Source organism: Stegodyphus dumicola, chromosome X2 (genome assembly GCF_044657685.1).
Source record: "Stegodyphus dumicola isolate Sdum_Otavi_A_Nest chromosome X2, ASM4465768v1".
In the NCBI taxonomy this organism is placed as follows: Eukaryota; Metazoa; Arthropoda; class Arachnida; order Araneae; family Eresidae; genus Stegodyphus; species Stegodyphus dumicola.
The window spans coordinates 139154414-139174637 of NC_140781.1; the positions used below are offsets into that span (position 1 = coordinate 139154414).

Consider the following 20224-nt stretch of genomic DNA (forward strand, 5'->3'; position numbering starts at 1 on the left):
CTGATTGTATGATGTTTTCGTGGATTTTCGTACATGCAACAAACATATCCTAGGAATGAGTTTTTGTGTAGACTCTGCTTCACGATTTTTCACAATTCAATGAGGAAGATTTCTTAACGAATAAACGCCAGTAATAGTGGCCACAGACTCAAAGAACTTACCAATAAAGCCTATTTAAAGTTTTTACCGTATTTCAAACTGAATTTTACAATATAGGAACAGCACCTGGAGGAACTGATGATCCCATCCTAAACATACTCTATCGCCAACTGAGTTTCAGAAATGTCTGTATCTAATGACTAAAGCCTTTCTATTTTTGAATTTTCAAATGTTATAGAAATTAACATTTGTAAGTACATATGATATTATAAAGCTCACCCATAGACTGGCTCCCCAAAAGTGCTTAGTTCTTAAGAAAGCTTCTGCTTTCTACATTATTTATTAAATTTTAAGCTTAATTTAAAAGTATTTATTTGTAAAATATGCTTTACACAAAAATATTGATTTTAAATTAACTATTTGTTGAATAATTATTATAAATATTTACTCTCCTGCTAAAAAAACAACAAAGGTAAAGCAACAAAGGTAAAACAGGGGAAAAAAACAACTATTTAATCTATATATGTAAAATTGATCCAAGAGGTTGTTGTGGTATTACTAGTCCATACAACAAACAATAAAGCAAAGACCTACAAGACTACATATATTACGACCATCAAAACATATAACGGAAGACCAAATAGGTCGGAAGTGATTGTGCAAGGGAAAAATTACGCTAATTACGGGTATGATACCCTCTAGGTGAAATGTATGCTTGAGAAACGGCGAGGCAAGCTAGCAATAATGTTCCTGATTGCTTGCTGTTGCATTAGCGCCCATTCCAGTAGTAATGCTGTCCAGCATCATATCTCGTGAAGAGTGCCTAGCGTCACACTGAGTTTTACTCTCCAGATGACTCCGCACCATTTGAGCTCTATGCTGGAGGGCGTTATCGTCCATAAATATCGCGTCGGCTCCCATTGAAGCGATAAATAGTGCACAAGTTGGTGAAGAATTTCGTTGGGATATCGGACGCTTGTGGTGGAACTACGAGGCATCACTTTAGAGGTCGGTGCGGCCGTTCGATGGTATACCAGCCATATAATTAAGCCTTCTTTTCTATAAAGGTCTCTTTGGAATATGTTCAGGGTCCCAATTCAACCGCGCTCTGACATGCGATGGGGACAAAGAACACAAACCACAGGTCATCGAGCATACCGTCCGCCTTCATGCAGTCGACGCGACACAGTTTGGCGGGATATGGGCAGTCCTGCGGCGGCAAAAATATGCGACGACAGCTATCGTGCTTTTAGTGGCGTTTTGCACTTAGCAACAGGAAGCGATCGTACTGATGATACTACGATGCACATTTAGCTCTCTTGCAATAGCGGATTGTCTTGCACCAGCTTGCAATATTCCGATAGTCCTCCAATGGTTTCATCGTGCAGATGATGTCTTCGGCTCATGCCTTCCGCTTTGGCTACCTCGGATTACACGGAACTACCGTTACTTACGGACTGATTCATAGAACCGGCATGCCCCTTTTTAAGGCATTATGGTGTGATTGCGGGATTGCTTTGTATGCTAATTTTGGTTGCCTATTTGCATTCGGCGCTGCAACCTCATATGTAAATTGTATTTTTTAATTAAACTTTTTGCATATGTACATTTTTGTTTAGTTTCTGTTGCATATTTTTTAAGTGCTAGTGTAATTAAGAAACACTTTATTCGAAAACTAACTAGATTTCTTTGGTCCTCACTTCCCACTCTTTCAGTTTTGCATTCAATAAATTATTTAGCAAACTTTTTTCTGAAATTTACGTGCAATAATTTTAAATTAATATAATTTTTTTGTATATTTTTCCGTTCAGAATAGTAGTTTTTTAATCCTTATTATTTCATCTTATTCAGCTGTTATTCTATGTATTCCCCTTTACATCACATCTACAGAAAATATGAACAAGCATTACTTACAAGATATCTCCACTCTGACTGATTTCTGAGCTTCTTATATACGAATCTGGTTCGGCTCTATAATATAAAATGGTTAATTAAAATGTATTTAGAATACTCTATATCTAACAATCCAGATTTTTATAACAGAAAATTAAAGTAGGAAATGTAAACTATGTCACATTAAAAGAATTTTTTAAACAGGTTATAGAGATTAAAAATGAATTCCTGCCTTACATAAGAAAATATTACTTCAAGATCTATCTAAAACATTTGAAAGTAATTCAAATTGAGATACATGTTTTTTAGAAAATTTTAGTTTCTTTCAGGTTTTACAAAGAATTTTATTAAATTTGTCTTAGTTATTCCTTTCAAAAAACAGTTTATGAAAAATAGAGAATCCTTTTACTTTATTAGTACAAAGGGCGTTAGCCCAGAAAGGATATTAATTTCAAAACGGCATTTTGCGTCGATTCACTTTTAAAACTGTTGCCACCAAATATTATCGCCCTGCATTATATTTAAAGAAACTAAATAATGAAGAATCTGCATGAATGTTTCTCGCATTGTGAAGAAACAAAGAGCCATTAAATTTTGAATAACGAGGTCGCACTTGGAAGCCCGAATTTTTAATTTCGAATTTGTTTAATTATCTGTTTCAAATTTTGTAAAACTTTAATGAATTTTTGGTTAACAAACTCAGCGATTTCAAAGTGAGCAATGGCAACACAGTACGAAAAAAAAAAATTATCTCCAGTGCGCGAGCTTGTGTATCGGAAATTCTAAGATACGCTGTTTTGCTGTTTTTAGATATTTTGTGATATTGTTGTTGAATTGAAATTTTTGTGTTTTAAGTGCAAAGAACATGATATTTTATAAATAAAGGTAACACACAAAGCGTTAAAAAAACTTTTTTGAGGCGTTATATAAAATCTGAAGGCTTTCAGATTTTTTTTTATAGTTATTATTGGCCTTTGGAATCATTCTTTATTTTAAATGATTTCTTAAATATGAAATTTTTATAGCATTTTTCTTTTTTTTTATTATTATTTTTTAAAAATTTTTATCACTTAATTTGTAACTTGCTTCCTTTTCTTACTAGGCCTTTTTTTTCCTTTTAGATATTTTCCAAGCATGAAATACACCAGACGTCTACCAATGCAGACTGCAATTATTCCAACAACGTATTCCTATGTTATTTCAATTTAAGCTTACTGTTAATTTATTTATGCGATTTCAATTTTTCCTTTATTTAAATATCAATAATTCTTAAAATAAAATACTGTATATTTTGAAGAGCCACTAAATTGATTTAGATTAAGGTGTACAACACGTTTAAAGTTTACAGCAGAAAAAAACTAGTAAGACACGTTTAAAATTTTCAGCAGGGAAAAAAAAAAAAAAAAAAAAAAAAAAAAAAGTTTGTTAATAAACATACCATACATTTAATACATTTGAGTCACATCATTTCACAAATTTGAGTACAGGTTTACAAAAACTTATCATACTATTGTAGAGACATTAGGATTTTTTGGAAGCAGGCAAGATGAAAAATTAGCAAACGCTTTCGCCGGGCATCGAATCACGGACCTTAGGATACCGGCCTAGCGAGCAGAACCACTACACCACGAACGCACACTAGGAAAGTGAGAGAAATACCTTATACTATATATAGGTTTTGAGAAAAAATTGGGTGAAAACATTAATAGAAAACAGTTACGTGATCTGTATGTGAAAAGTGGCCCACTTTTTTCTTGAAGAGATCCAAGAAAAATTTAGTCGCGTTCTACCAATTAGACTCGCGAAACTTTTCGTATTCAAGCTGCCTCGGCTAAAGAATGGTGTTGATGATATATAAAATATTTTTACGATGCATCAACAACAAAAGAATGTTCATGCTCTAATTCAGATGAAATCAGTCAGCATCTTGATGTGATATTAGCAATTTATAAAAAATTGTTCACATGTAATTTATAAACATAGTAAGTAGCCTTTCGAATAATGAAACTTTCTTTGCTAATATAAGCCCCAAATTAGGACTGAATAAGAAACATTCCATAGGAATTCTTAATAATTAGGGCAGTAGCATACTTTTGAAAAGGAAATATGAGAAATAATTTCAGTTTGTGATTGACGTTACGAAGCATCTGTTTTAGCCCCTTTTGCCTCAAAACACACAAAAAGAGAAGGATTCTGAAGCAGATTGTCTCTTTTGAAATATTTTTAATCATATTGCTTAATGAATTCATTAATTGAACAGAAATGTAATTAACATGACTTCAAAATAACCTAAAAGAAGTGATAATGTAAATTTACAAACAGTTTATTTATGACTTCTTGGCTATTGTTCAACACGCAAATAAAAAAGATCCCGCTGTTATAGTACACTTTATAACTTGCTGAGAAACGTATCAGGCAGGAAAAGAAAATTTAAGAAAGGTAAAACGGAAAGGTTAGATTTTAATATGTTTCTTAAAGAACGCGGTTGGGCGTAATTTTGAATATCTGTTTCTTAGAAAAAGAGTTCCTTGAAAGAGGATGTTTTTTGACTCTTAAAACAAGAGATGTTGGTTAGGTTAGGTTAGGTTATTTCAATACGGCAAAGACACGAGTTATATCTGCCTTAGTGGAGAGGTGGCTTCATGGAGAACTTTCTGAGGCAAATTGATGCGAATTCACGTTGCACATAGAGAAAACCACGAAATACAAACATGCAGCATATTTTTTTCACCTAGAATGGAACCCAAACATGGCTGAACTACCGGTATTCAGCGATTTTGCAAAATGTGCACACTATCTTTGAGCTAAGATTATTTTGTTTCTTATCACTTCTCAGTTAGTAACTTTTTTTTAACTTCCATTGACCAAATTTTACTAGCACTTTACTATTCTAAACAAATAACACGATGTAACGGCCAGTATTTTTGATACGACAGACGGAAGATTAAAAGAGAAACGAATCATTCCTGACATAAATAGAAGACATTGGAACAAATGCTGCTTTATCTTGAATGATTTTTCAGTTTGATTCAGTTATTGTTACAAGTGAGATTTTGTTATCATGAATTTAGGCATAAACAAAAATAGGTTTCCTCATTATCCGTTTTCTTTACAAAAAGGAGTGTCAACCCTGTTAAATAACAGCAAGTTAATGTACCTATATTCTGTTACACAAGTGCTGTTTCTTTTTAAAATAGGAAAATTCGTTGACTAAATAGGTTTTTCTAATTAGCTCTTAAATAAAAATACTCCAAAATATTAGTAATATAACTAACTAGTAACAGTATTAAAAAATTTCTAGTGTTTGTTTCTCAATATCTATAATAATATTAAAGTGTTATGCTACAAATGAAATTCAATAAAGAGTACTTATGAGCTCGCCCGTTGCGATCCTCTTTTTCTGAAGTTTCCATGATTCTGTAGGGAGAAATTAATATCCATTCTTTTTTAGCTTTTATATTTACCTCCATGCTACGTTTTTCTTTCTATATTTATTATTTATAATTTATTCAAAATTTGCATTATTTTATGACTCCATACCTACAAACTCCCAACTGCACTTGTTAATGACAATTTAAGACATTTAGGTTAGGTTATGTTATTTAATTACGGCAAAGCCTCGAGGGTTATCTGCCTAAGGGAAGGGATGCCTTCGTGGAGGACTTTCTAAGGGAAACTGGCTCATATACACGTTACACATGGGGAAAACCATGAAAACACCCATGCAGCCAGCCCGTTCGCGGGATTCGGACCGAACTACCAGTGTTCAGCGACTTTAGTTTCTAAATGTCTTTAGCCCACCGCTCGGCGGCTGGTGGGCTAAAGACATTTAGAAAATAATAGTTCTTAATGGGAAAAGAATGACCGACTAGGGAAAACCGTTGGTCGCTGAAGGTTCCACTCCGCTTCTTGGTTGCTAATGGATGAAGTGGCACTCTTGTGGTTTTGTGGCACATGCAACGTCAACATTGCATTTTCTGTTTCCTTCTGAATAATACTTTTTATCATTTTTAATTCGTCTTATTCAGCTATTATTTTATTTATTGCCTTCCTGTACTTTTACAGAAATTGAGAATAAACATTACTTACATTCCTTGCTCCTGTTCGTTGATTTCATTAGCGTTTTCTTTATTTTGTGGTAAGGTCTGCGTTCCTTTTGTCTGAAAGCTATAAAATAGGATGATTAATTAAAGAATGTTTGGAGTATTGTATTAAGTAATGCAGATTTTTATATCATAAAAGCATAGCTAGAAAATTTAAACTATGTCTCTTCAAAAGAATTTTTAAACAAGTAGCAAATTTTAAAAGGAGTTTTTGCATTATATAATAAAATTTATTTCCTTATCTAGTTAAAATATTTTAAACTAATTTAAATTGGAATACAGTTTATTAAATCTTTCAGTTGCTTTCAAGTTCAAAAAAATTAAGTTAGCTTGAAACAATAACCTGAACTAACCAGTGAATAGTTAAATTTATTTAATCTGATTACCGGCTTTGAGTAATTACTTTTACTTTAAAAGACTTCATAAAAGTTAAATTTTCCTCTCCCTTCTTCTCCAGAAACACAGAAAGTAGGAGAAAATACTAAAGTAGATTGTTTCTTGGGAAATAATTTTATCGTATTAAGGAACAAAAATCTAACATAAATGAAGTTTGTGCGACTTCAACAGAAGGTAATAGAAGTGATGAAGCTATTTATAAATATTTTATGATTACGTTTATGAGTTCTTGGCTACTCCTCAACGAGTAAAGGAACGTATCCAAATTGCATAGTATATTTTGACACTTGAAGAAAAGCTGATGATACCAAGAAAGGAAAATTTTAGAAATGTAAAACAGAAGAGTTGTAATCAACATGCAAAGAACACGGAAAGAACACTGCTTGTGGTAATTTTGAAAGCTAGGTTCTTGGAAAAGTTGTGCTCGAAGATATATGTTTTGAATTCTTAAAAGAAGGAAGGTTGGTTTATTACATTACGGCAAAGCCTCGAGGGCTATCTGCCTAAGGGAAGGGATGCCTTCAAGGAGGATTTTCCAAGGGAAACTGCCTCGTATACACGTTGTACATGGCGAAAACCACGAAAACGCACATGCAGCCATCCCGTTTGAGGGATTCCAACCTTGAACCGAACTACCAGTGTTCAGCCACTTTACCGCTCAGCCAACTAATTTGACCGAAATTTGATTAGGAGTCCTACATTTCTTTAATAATATTTTCCATCGATTTTTTATTATAGTTTATGTTTTTGTGAGCGTAATTCTTTTGTCTACCTACTGCATTTAAAAATCGCGTGTGCTATTGCTTGTTTTGAATATTTCTTGAATTGTATTTACGATGCTGTTGGTAATTTTTTTAGACTGTTGGAATTGTTTCAAATGCTTATTCTATTTTCCATTGGCAGCACTTAACTTTCGCAATCTTTTATGAATTTTTTTACCTGTATTTTGGGTAATTTATAACGTTTAATGATTTCTTGATGACGAGGATCTTCCAGCATGAAAACGATGCATTTACGGTCAGCTAAAGAATCTTCCTCTAATACTGACCAGTTCTGGATTTTATGGTTTAGGTTAATTGATGATAACGTCAGATCTGGCCATCCTTTACCGTTGGTAGTTTCAAACGTTGAAATGGAATTAGAAATGCTGTGAATGGTAAGGCTAGTATTTGCAATGAAGACTCCCAACCTGTTTCCTCTTTTATTAGTGCCGGAGTAGCCCCAGACAGTGTTGTGAGAATTAAAATCATCAGCAATAATGTGATGAGCAGTGGGGAAAGTAATGTCTTTTGTTTTAGTTTTATTGTTTCTTATATTTATTCAGTTTGGAAAACATACGTTAATGATATGATAATTTACGTATCCTTGTTGATCATTACTTCTATTGCTAATAATCTCTACGTGTTAATATTACCTTTGGTTTCAGTTTGTTGGTTGGGCAGATTATTTCAGCTCGTGCGTTGACTCTGAGAGCTAAGGAGGAATCTGAATTACATTCCAGCTGTTATGCATATTGCTCATATGATCTTTTAGCAGTACGGTTCTTGTGTCGATATGAGATCGGATTTGTACATTTCTTGAGTGGACGAGAGGTATAAAGTAGGAACAAATGTATGTTCAAGCATAATTTGCAAAAATTATATGGCCTTAATACTGACGCCTACTTGAATCGAGATTGTTGGGAAATACATGATATTATCGGGAGTAGCTTGTGAACTTTGTTCAACTTATCTTCAGTATGCTGTACAGGTAATTGAGTAGGATGGATGAAATGTAAGTAAATGAATGTCGTGTTGTCTGTTAATCCCACAGTTTCAATGCTTGATTTCTCAAATCATAATGAATTGTTAATTTTACCCTGTTCGGAAACTGCGTCTGATGCTATAAAGCGCACATACAAATTTTTCTCTAAAAGATGCATTAGTCCAAAAGAACTTCTAGATTGTAAATTTTTTTTAAAAAAACAATTAATTATAAAAATGATAGGCTTAATTTAAAAGTTTTATTGGTAAATTAATATTAATAAAATAATTTGCAAAATAAATATTATAATTATTTAACTTACAAATGAAATTGAAGAAAGTATGTAATTCGAAAATAATTTTGATTTTACTCTTTTTTATTGATGGGGGGGGGAGCAAAAGGCTTTTAGTGGTATTTTCCACAAATTATTTTGAACACTTTTCTAAAATTTCTCTACAATTTTTTTTAAATTTAACGTTTTGAAAATTTTAGTTGTCTTTATTTTTCCTTCTATAAACTTTCCTAACTCTTTCTGTTTCTTTTCAATCAGTCATTATTTTATTAATTGATTTTATTCTGTGGGTGTTCGAATAAGAAAGTAGTTTTTTTTTTTTTTTTTTTTTTTTTTTACTTTTCTACAGAAATTAAGAAGAATCGTTACTTACACTTTCTTTTTCTTCTTCTTTTTGTCCTTCCTGAAATAAGGAAGAATATATGTTATACATGAAAATTAATTAAAATTTTATAATTCTATAACCAGCTACTAATCCATGACAACGCAACTCACAAATACACGTAACAGAAGCAAAATCCTTGAGCATTTTATAATGCGGCTTAAATGAAAGTTTTTGTGAAAATTTAAACTGAATTTTACAGTTTATGGCTCTATGCGCAGAGGGATACACAGTCTATGTGCCTGATTACAGTCTATGGGCAGATTTACATACGCAGAAGGATTAGTACTACTCAACTTAAACAGAAACATATAAGGGATCGAAAATAGAGATTTCCTTAGTTCTGCTAGTTATTTCACTGAGGTCTTTCTATTTTTTACTTCTCAAATTTTAATGAAATGTTAAGTTCAACTTCTTTGGTAACTGTTTCTGATATTAAGCATACATTAGGCAAACATACAGATTTCTCCCTAAGACATACATGAAGGCCTTAAGAACTTCCAACATACATTAAGTCTTAAGAACTTCTGTTCATCTTCCTAATCTTACTTCTGGTATATATTCTTTCTTTATTTGTCCCTGTTTTGAAAAAGTTAATTATTAAAATTTTACGCTTAGATGAAAAATTTTTATTCGTAAATTGACATGCATAAAAATATATGGTTTTAAAATAATTTTTCTACAAAATGAATGTTATAGTTATTGAACTTAAACATCAAATTATAAAAACACATATTTCGAAAATATTTTGATTTTTTGAACTTAACATTTTATTTGGGGAAGAGAGGACTTCAGTTTTATTTTTAAAATTATTTCGCTGTTTTGCATATTTTTTCTTAAATTTCTATACAATTCTTTTTGTTTAACCTTTATTTGTTTATTTTTGTTGTTTTTATTTTCTTTTCCAAATGATTTATTTTAACTCTTTTTATTTCCTATTATTCAATTATTATCATATTAATTAATTTATTGTACGAATATTTTGGTTAGAAAGAAACTAATCGCATGCAGTATTGTAACCTTAAGAAAATATAAAAAAGCGTTACTTACTTCTTTTTCTTCTTTTTTCTTGCTTTTCTGAAAATAAAAAAATGTTTACTGCACAATTAATTACGCATGAAAATTCATCAGAATTTTAAAGTTATATAACTAGCTACAAGTCTATGATAATACAGTTCTGATGGGTTTTATAAAATAGTATGGTAACTTAGGCGAGTATTGTGAGCACTATGAAATTTGTATACAAGAAAATTACTACTAGTAAATTTGACTGTCACAGTGAAAGATCTTGTAAAGCAAGTAGTGTAGGTTAAAAATTGATTTCTACGTTATATACTGAAACTTATAAGTTTTAATTAAAACTTTTTTTTATTACGTTAAAATCTGTCCTATACTCATATTCTTTAATTTGATCAGCCAGAACATGTGAATAAGAGAAGTTTTAAATAAAATAAGAATCTAAATTTAAGAGCTTTATGATAGGTAACTCCATTGTTAAAAGTTGCTGACTGGTACTTCCACTGTAAGAAATGCTTCTATTTATGGCCGATATGAGAGATATTGCTACCCGTTGACAGTGGCATAGCCACACCATTTCCTGCTCAGGGAAAGCCCTTTCTCAGTTCACACTAAAAAATCTACAAAATGTGAAAACAACCTATAGGGAAATACGTAAAGGGTCTGTGTTTATTGTTAAAATACTTTTTTTTTTTAATTCCAACATTTTAAAGAGCTATTATGCTTGTTTTTCTGTTTAGCAAAATCGTCGATGGCATTCTAGAAGTTTATTTCACTATTCTGGTTAATCTTCTGTAGACAGTGTAAGATTTCTTAACACAAGGTACTTACTTTTAGACCTGATGTGCTTCTTGGCCAATTTGTATTTCATACTCTCACAACAAGTAATATTTACAACAATTGCGAGAAAAATTTGCGGTACTATTACACTATTTGGAGACCGTATTTTAGAATAAAGTGCAAACTAACTATCTTTCTAGTTCTATGATTCATCCTCCCAAGCAGCAACAGAATTAAAATTCTGAATAATTTCTTTTATTTCTTTTTCAGTGAGAATTCTTTCTTATTTGTGTTACTGTGATAATAATTTAGCTGATATTCTTATTTTTCGATGGAGTAAACAAGAAATGGTTTCGCTAGTTTAATAAGAAAACGAAGCTGTTGGCATATCTTTGTGATTTCTTTGAATAAGCTGCCTAGCGTAAAAACAATTTTCTCCTCAATGCAGTTCTGTATAACTATTCGGCATCTCGTTGTTCTTATACTCGCCAATGAGAAAATAAAATGGATCAATGCTAATTGTCTGACCTGAGGACAATTGAAGGTATTCGAGTTAACAGTATTCAGTGGCTTTAACCACATGATCACTGGAGAGGCTCGCCAAAAGCTTAAACAAGTGGTGTCATATGGCATGTTTTAAGTAAATACAATGTACGCTCTCAAAAACTACCATTCACAGTTTTAAATGATATCAGTCTCCTATGGAAATGATTTTTAATACCGATATTTACTTACCTTTTGGGAAACATCGGCTATCTACAGAGATTGGGGCTTCATGACCAGAGTTACTTTATTGTATTCACAAACATGAATATACCATAGTGCAAGCACCATAAAGTAGCTCAGGCATTATTTTGCAATGTCTCACTATGCATTGCTATAGTTAATTTTTTCCTGTTTTTGCATAGATTAACTGATTGTTAACACAAAGGAAGGTTGCAAATGTTTATGTGCTAAAATATTAGCGCATTTTAATTGTCTAAAACAAATTCGTGTTCCCTTTGCGGTTATAAAAGACAAATGAGATACGCATCTGATTAACTTTATGCAGTCAACATATCAACCCCCCTTTTTTTAATTTCCAGACAATTTAGTTGGGCTTCTATTTTTTCCAATTTTTTTTTCCAGAAAGTTTAATATTTTCAGGCGAAGGAGGCTGCACGTATAAGCGAAATCATGCAACTCAAACCCACATAATGCAAAAGACTTGCTTGCTAGATTATAATAGAACTGAAAATATTTCAGTACTGAAACGTTAATTACACTGGGAATGGATTTAGGAGTTTTAACACCAATATATATTTAATACTTGATAAAAATAAAATGCGTTTGAAAATAGTAACCATCAGTTTTTCATTTTACAAAGAAAAAGAATATAACCTTTAATTATGAAAATTACATGACTGATGCAAGTGATTAAAATTGGAAAAAATAAAAAAAAAAAAAAAAAAAAAAAAAAAAAAAAAGCAAGTTTCTTTGCGTTTCATACTTACTGTTGACATAAATAATCTGCATTCCAAGCCCCAGTTCCTTCTGCAGCAACGTCGAACGATCTAGAATATAAAACATGCTCAAGTTTTATTCTGCTTCAAATAAAATTAAAGAAAATAAAATAATAATAATAATAATAAAACTGGAAGGTTTCAGATTTTACATTACGGCCAAAGGGGGCGTTTTTTTTTAACATTTTGTATGTTACCTTTATTTATTAAATATCATGTTCTTCGCACTTAAACCATAAAATTCGTTTCAACAGCAATATCGCAAAATAATTTTTAAATGTGCATATCTTTAGAATGTCCAATTTTTATCTCCGGTCTCACGCGCTGAAAATAAAAATGTCTCCCCCCCCCGTACAGTGTTGCCATTCCTTGCTTTGAAATCGCTGAGTTTCTTAATAAAAAATTCTTTAATGTCTGAGAAAATATGAAGTAGATTTAAAACATATCCCAAATTAGGGCTTCCAGATGCCCATATTCGCTGGAGGATTACATTATTCAAAATTTGATGGCTCTAGGTACCGTTATTTTATCACAATGCGAGAAACATACATACATTTATATAAATTCTTCATTACTTAATTTTTTTAAATATAATACAGGGTTGTAATAGTTGGTGGCAACAGTTTGAACAGTTTGAAAAGTGAACCAACGCAGAAAGTGAATCGACGCAAAATGCTAAAACGAAAGTAATAGATCTTTGGGCTAACAAAATGTGCAAATTACATACTCATAAAATAGAGTCATCAAACAAATATACTGTAAACTTATCAAAATATACTTCTTAAAAATTGAGAAGTAAGGCCCCGAAGTGCATAACAGCTACATGTACTGAGTCTACAAGAAGATATTTCTTATGAAATTATTAAAGAAAGCATTTATCTTTCTGCATTTTATTTGTATGGGAAGCGCGTAAATTTTTTCGGTTTCTATCCATCCAAATTATTAGGAATTCAGAACAATTTAAGTTAGCTATTGCCGCTCAGAAAAACTCATGCTAAAATTAAGATTTTTGGAGACACGAACTTAAAAAAATGAGAATTTGGACGTAAAATATGTAAATTTTGAAACTGCTTTTGAGAAAAATATCTCATTTCCTACACGTAAAAGGCTTGTATATTTTAGACGATTAACTGACAAGAAAAGCTCAAAAATAACTACTAAAATGTACTTAAAATATTTGGAATTAAATGAATAATAATTTATATTGATGATTATTAAGGTCACTTATGCTTGGTACTTAGCATCTCAACAAGCTCGTAAAAACACTTTACTTTTGTTAGCTCGTTGCTTATATACAATACAATTTTTTATCCTTACATTTTTTTCTTAATTTAAATATAAAGAAAGAACATATGACTACTTTATTGAAAATTGGATATATTCACCTTAAAAAAAAAGACTTTTTGCTTAGGTTTAGTTTGATTTACGTAACAAAGGCAAAGCGTCGATATCTATCTGTTTAAGGGAAAGGACGCCTTCGTGGAGTGCTTTCTAAGAGACACTAGCTCATATACATATTACACATGGGGAAGGTCACAAAAACGCCGCTGCAGCCAGCACGTTGACGGGATTTGAGCCCCGGACTGAACTACCAGTGTTCAGTGACTTTACCGCTCAGTCGCTGGTGGGCCGAATTTTGCTTAGGAAATTTACATTCCTTTCAATGTGCATTTATGTGACTTTCAACGATAACACTGCCTCACAGTGCATTAGTATAATTAGGTTTTCGGTTTCCATTTGTTTACATTTCACTCCCTGTTAACACAAACAAAGGTAGCAAGTGTTTAGGAGTTAAATTATTGGAAAATTTTAACTTTCTGAATCACCTTGCTTTCTCTACGTTTATCAATGACAAAAAGAGATTCCCATCTAATTACAATTTATGCAATCAAAATATATCCAACTTATTCTTTCTTCTAACTTCTTGTAGATCACATAATTTGGCTGCTAGATTTCCAAAATTATCCTGTTAAAAAAAAAAAAAAAAAAAAAAAAAAAAAACTGATATTTTTCTTGGGGGAGGGGAATGTACCCTTTTACTTGCTGTAATGAAGCAAACTGAGAATATTTCAGCACTGAAACATGAATTACCCGAAGAATTTATTTAGGAGTTTCAACGCAGGTAACTAGTCCATATTTGATTAAAAATATAATAAAGTGTAAAACTTAAACAACAGATTCATTTCTCAACCTTCAACCATGAAATTGTTGAAAAGGGCTTTTTGCGATCAGCACAATGAAACGCCAACTTAGTAGAAGCCCACCTGCGGCCGAACGGTAAAGTCGTTAAACACTGGCAGTTCGGTCCGGAGTTTGAATCCCGGAAAAGGGGCTGGCTACAAGGGCGTTTTCATCCTTTTCTTCATGTGTAAGGTGTACACGAGCCAGATTGCTTCCCTAAGGAAGTTCTCCACGAAACCATCCCTCCTCATAGGCAGACAACCCTCGAGTGCTGTACCATAATCAAATAAACCTAACCATACCAACTCAGCAGAAAGGTGATGCATATTCAAATATGAGCACCAAGGCATCAAATGATGTGTCAGGGCAGGCAAAGGCCAAGGGATCAGCTCTTGTAGGGCTACGCAACTTAAAAGGAAGTCGCATTTCATTTTGGATTCTTCTACGAGTGAAAGTTCCCCTCTCCCAATGACAGGCACTTGCCTATTTTGCATTGATCATTCCTCAGTCCAGAAGCTGCGGTCATTTTATTGTGGAGGCACCTAATAGGCGGCCACTGTTACCTTCTATGAAGGGACGGACGATTAGAACCATAGCTTCTTCGGGATTCGAAGCCAGGCCCTTCGGTCCCGCGGCAGCCTTCTCTAACCACTTTACCATCTGGGCGGCGTCTGCGAGTGAAAACGACACTGTGCTTGCAATATGGCTGTCGGAAAACCTCAAGAGGCGTTTACACATGGAAGAATGAATGAAAGCTTGAGGAGAGGCGTAGTTTAACGTCTGTCCCCCAAAAGATTCCTATTGATAAAAGTGAACTTTCATGAGCTTGGAAAGCCTTGTAAACGGCAAGTACGTTCCTGCAGTTGAAAGGAGGTTGAAACCAGACAGAGGCGACATTGTTCAGAAGTTGCTCACGGCAATCGGAGGACAGGTGTCCCAGTTTACTGGACGCTGGACGACATAACAAAGGTAGCCTATTTGCCCGCCGTACTGAACTCTGCATACCATTAACAGCACCCATTGGCGGCAGCGTTTGCCGTGGTAGGCTGGCCACCTCATCAATGGAGTCAAGTCATCTTAACCTAAGAGACTTATTTCAGTCTGAAAAACGATTCTCGGCTCCTATTCATGCGGAGAGAAGTAGGAACGCACTCTCAATCCATAAACACCAGGGAAACAGACCTTTCAGATGGTCCAAATGTGCTTATTCGGGGAGCATTATGATGAACGGAAGGATGGAGCTTCACAATTTCGACAGAGGTTCACTCTGTCGTTACTGTGATGAAGTTATCCTCCTTCACATGCGTCTTTTTCGCGGTGACACTCGTTCTTTGATTTTTGGATAAAATGCACGGTTACTCAGGTTTCATGCTGTGGAGGAGCTCCCAGAAAGTGAAGATACCCATACAATGGATTGGACAGCGTGCTTACCTGATTTAAATCCCATTGAAAATGTGTTGGGTACTTTAAGGAGAGGGTTGACGTTAGGCTTTTACCCTCCGGAGAACGCCAGACAACCGAGTATCGACAAACTGTGCAACGGAACTTTGCAGTTATATGGGGACATATCCCTTCTTAAGTTCTCTGTTTGTTGCTGTTCCTCTTCACCAGAGAGTTTTTGTACAAACGCAGTTCTGTAAAATAAAGCCTTTATCTATTTGTTCCGTGTTGTATGGGTCCTCTTCTTTTTTTCTTTCCTTTTTTTTATCTGCTATAATTTCCTCATCCTTTACGTACAACTTTCTGCATCTGTAGTATGCATTTCATGCTTCCCACTTAATTTTTTGCAAAATCAGAGAAGTTGCTTAAGTCTTGCACACCAGTGTACATTTGAAAATTGTATGCCAAGATTTTCATTTTAATATGAAGAAAATTACTACTACTATCTTAAAGGGATTAAAATTAAATACATAAGTAAGTCACTTTGCGTTTCATACTTACTGTTGACCTAAATAGTCTGCATTGTCATCTTCGTCTGTTACAGCTGCAACGCCGAAAGGTCTAGGAAATAAAAGAATACTCGAGTTTTTATTCTGTTTCAAATTAAATTTAAGCAAAACGGGCCAATTACAGACACATAAGATAAAGTCATCAAACAAATATTCGGTAACGTTATCAAAATTTATTGCTTAAAAGTTGAGATGTAAGGTACTGAAGTGTACAACAGATGCATGTACTGAATCGAAAAGAAAATATTTCTTATGATGCTTTTAAAGAAATTATTTATCTTCCAAGAAGCATTCTGTATTTTATTTCTAAGGGAAGTGCGTAAATTTCATCGTTTCCATTCACCCAAATTATTACGAATTTAGAACAGTTTAATTTAGCTGTTGCCGGTCAGATAAACTCATATACAATTAAGATTTTTGGAGAAACGGAAAAAAAAAATTAAGAAAACGAGACTTTTAGAAGTAAAATATGTAAATTTTGAAACTGTTTGAGAAAAATATTTCATCCGTACACGAAAAAGCTTGTATATTGTAGAGGATCAACTTACAAGAAAAGTTCAAAAATAACATCCCTAAAATGTACTTAAAAATAATTTCAGTTTTATGAATAATGATTTATATTGATTATTATTAAAGTTATTTATACTTGGAACTTAGCGTCTTAATGTTCTTTCTTTAACTCACTGCTTCCTTACACTAGCATTTCTTATCATTACATTTTTTCTTAATGTAAATAGAAAGAAAAAGATATGACAACTTTATTAAAAACTAGATATATGCACCTTAAAAAAAAAATTGGTAACTTTTACTTAGAAATCTTTCATCTCTTTAAATGTGAATTTATGTAACTTACAACGATAGCATTGCATCACTATGTAATTACTATAATAAGCCTCGAGGGCTATCTGCCTGAGGGCAGGGACGCCTTCGCGGAGAACTATCTAAGGAAAGCTGGCTCCTGTACACGTTACACATGGGGAAAACCACGAAAACGCCCATGCAGCCAGCCCGTTCGTGGGATTCGAACCCCGGTCCAAAATACCACTGTTCAGCGACTTTACTGCTCAGCCGTTGGTCGGCCCAAAATTTGCTTAGGAGTCGAACATTTCTTTAAATGTGCATTTATGTGACTCACAGCGATAGCATTGCCTCACTATGCATTAGTATAATTAATTTTTGTGTTTCCATTTATTTACTTTTCACTCAGTGTTAGCACAAAGGAAGGCTACAGGTCTTTATGTGCTAAATTAGTGGAAAATACTAACTTTCTGTAACAGGATGTTTCCTTTACATTTATAAATGTCAAAAGATATTCGCATCTGATTACATTTTATGCAATCGTTACATATCTATTTTTTTATTTCTTTTAACTTCTTGTAGATCACATAATTTGGTTGGTAGTTTTCCGAACTTTTTCTGCTTCCAAAAAAACTTATATTTTCACTAGGAAGGGTAACGTACGTGTAAATGAAAGAGCAGAACTTAAACCAGAGAAATTGAAGGGTCTCATCGCAATTATTTTTTGCTTACTGAAATAAAATTCAAAATATTTCAGGTCTGAAACATTAGTTACACTAGGAATTTATTTAGGAGTTGTAACACAGAGAACTAGTATACACTTATAACGTTGCGCGCCTCCAACTTGCACGCAACCAAGAGGTGACTGTGAAAACTTGTATAAAAGATAGAGCCTTGTGAAGGGTTAAGTCCCTCCGCGCTCGTGAAGTAAGAACAGCACACCTCGAACTCGTTTCCTCTCTATTTAAATCATACTACTTCCGCTGATAATTTGAATCCTTGCGCGTTCTACTAAAATTTACATATTCTGGCATTGGCAGTTCCAGGGGAAAGTAAGGCTTGTCAGGAAAGATAGTTTAAACTTAAAATAAATGTTAGTTAAAATAAATATAAACCCTACACACTTGACTAAAATTTTAATGCATTAGTGTGCAAAACTTAAGCAACAGGTTAGTTATCCAACATATAACCGTGAAACTGTTGAAACCATTGCATTTATGGGAGGTCACATCCCTTACTAAGGTTCTCTGGTTTCTTGTTGTCCCTTTTGGCCAGTTTTTTTTTTTTTTTTTCTTCCCGACGGCTTCTGTCAAAATAGCCTTTTTCTATTACTTCCGTACTGTATGGCTCGTGTTCATTTTTTTTTTCTGCTATACTTTCCTCATCCTTGAGGTACTATATTTTCGTTCTGTAGTATGGATTTCATGTCTCCAAGTTGATGTTTTGGAGAATTCCGGACAAAATCAGATATATTGCTTAAGTCTTGCACAATAGTGTGTATTTGAAAATAGGTACCACAAGTTTTTCATTTTAATATGAAGAAAATTAGTACTACTATTTAAAAACTAAGAGTACAGGATTAAAAGTAGGTTAACGCAATTAAAATTAAAAACATGATTAAAATCGAGTGATTAATCAAAATTTTTAAATCATGCATTATGTAAATTATATCATTTCTCAAACAAAAAATTTTATAGAAATTTGCATGTTTCAAAAATATTTTAATATATATACTATCCATCTTTCGTACTGAAAAGAAATGTGAGTATTCCCATATTAATTAATTATATAAAGTTCTTTTTAAATTTTTTTACATATCGTTGTTATTTTGGATGCCAATCTATTTATTGAATTACATAATTTCTAAGAAAGACGGCGATGAAATTATACTAATATTATGGGAAAAAGTAATCATGCTTTTGTATATCCATCCTGATCATCAACGAATAACTCAGATCAAATCAACGAATTGATAACAGGATGAGAGCTCCTTGTCTTTGGCCAAGGCCTTCGGATATTACACTAAAAATATTCATGTTTTTATACAATTAATTAATATTCAATATTACTTCTCAGAGTAGAATACTTCAGTATTGTATATCTCAACATTTATAAGACAGTCATATTTTGTAAGTACTCTTACGTTTGTAAAAATTGCTTCACCAGAAAAGAGCCACTAGATCAGGAAAAAAAAGGGGGAGGCCTCGTATTTTACTAATCGGAATACAGATAAACGATTTGTATTTTAGATAAAAACTTACAGTCACAATTATTGGCACAAAACTAACCTTCTGTGACTATTACGAGTGATCAATATCGAATCAAAGCAGCTTTGGTGTGTTTCGAGAATGCTTTTTCCGAATTTGCCTCCATCCCAGTGCTGCTTATTCCTGCTGACTTCTGTAGCAAATTGAATAGGTGAATGGCAAAAAGGGTATCTAAACATAAAGTATGACTATTGCAAAGTTTTTGATTCTTATTGAATGTCTTTTTTGATTTACTATATTTTTTAACCAATATGATTTTTAGAAAATATTGCTGAAAATTATTATTTATTAACTGCTTACTATTGTTTCCTTTCTGGTTTAATTTTTTACAGGAGTTTGCTGTTGTTTAACTCCACATTTGGAACACTTTAAGAGTAATTAATTTTTTGTGAAGTTTTTATTATGATGCCAATTATGAAAAACTTACTTTGCGTTTCATACTTACCGTAAAGTTAAATATATTGCCTTCGCAGCTGCACTCACAGGTATATTTGCAGCTGCCTTTGCAGCTTCTGGATCTAAAAGTCCTCTAGAAAATGAAAAAAAGTTTTCCTCTGTTTCACAAGGACTTTAATCAAAATGTGAAAATATACAGACACATCAGACAAAGTCACTAAGCAAACATACAGTAACGTTATAAGAATTTGTTGCTTAAAAATTAAGGAGTAAGCTAATGGGGTATACAGCAGCTACATGAACTGCACTGAAGAAAATATTACCTATGAAATTTTTAAAGAAGGCCTTAACCTTCTGGACACCATTCTGCATTTTAAATTGTACGTGAAGGCCGTAAACTTTCATTCACGCATATTATTACGAATA

The 20224-nt window shown here is 33.0% G+C and overlaps 1 protein-coding gene across 1 annotated transcript in view; it reads right to left on the minus strand.

The window, feature by feature from the left end:
• LOC118182755 (uncharacterized) overlaps nt 1-20224 on the minus strand; it is a 72098-nt gene that overhangs the window by 1732 nt on the left and 50142 nt on the right. Inside the window, exons 8-14 of the mRNA XM_085808828.1 lie at nt 19848-19931; nt 16330-16389; nt 12199-12258; nt 9959-9985; nt 8900-8929; nt 6082-6159; nt 2014-2070 (exon numbers count right to left, since the gene is read on the minus strand). Coding sequence (XP_085664954.1) covers nt 2014-2070; nt 6082-6159; nt 8900-8929; nt 9959-9985; nt 12199-12258; nt 16330-16389; nt 19848-19931 — 396 coding nt within the window. The remainder of the gene's footprint in view (nt 1-2013; nt 2071-6081; nt 6160-8899; nt 8930-9958; nt 9986-12198; nt 12259-16329; nt 16390-19847; nt 19932-20224) is intronic.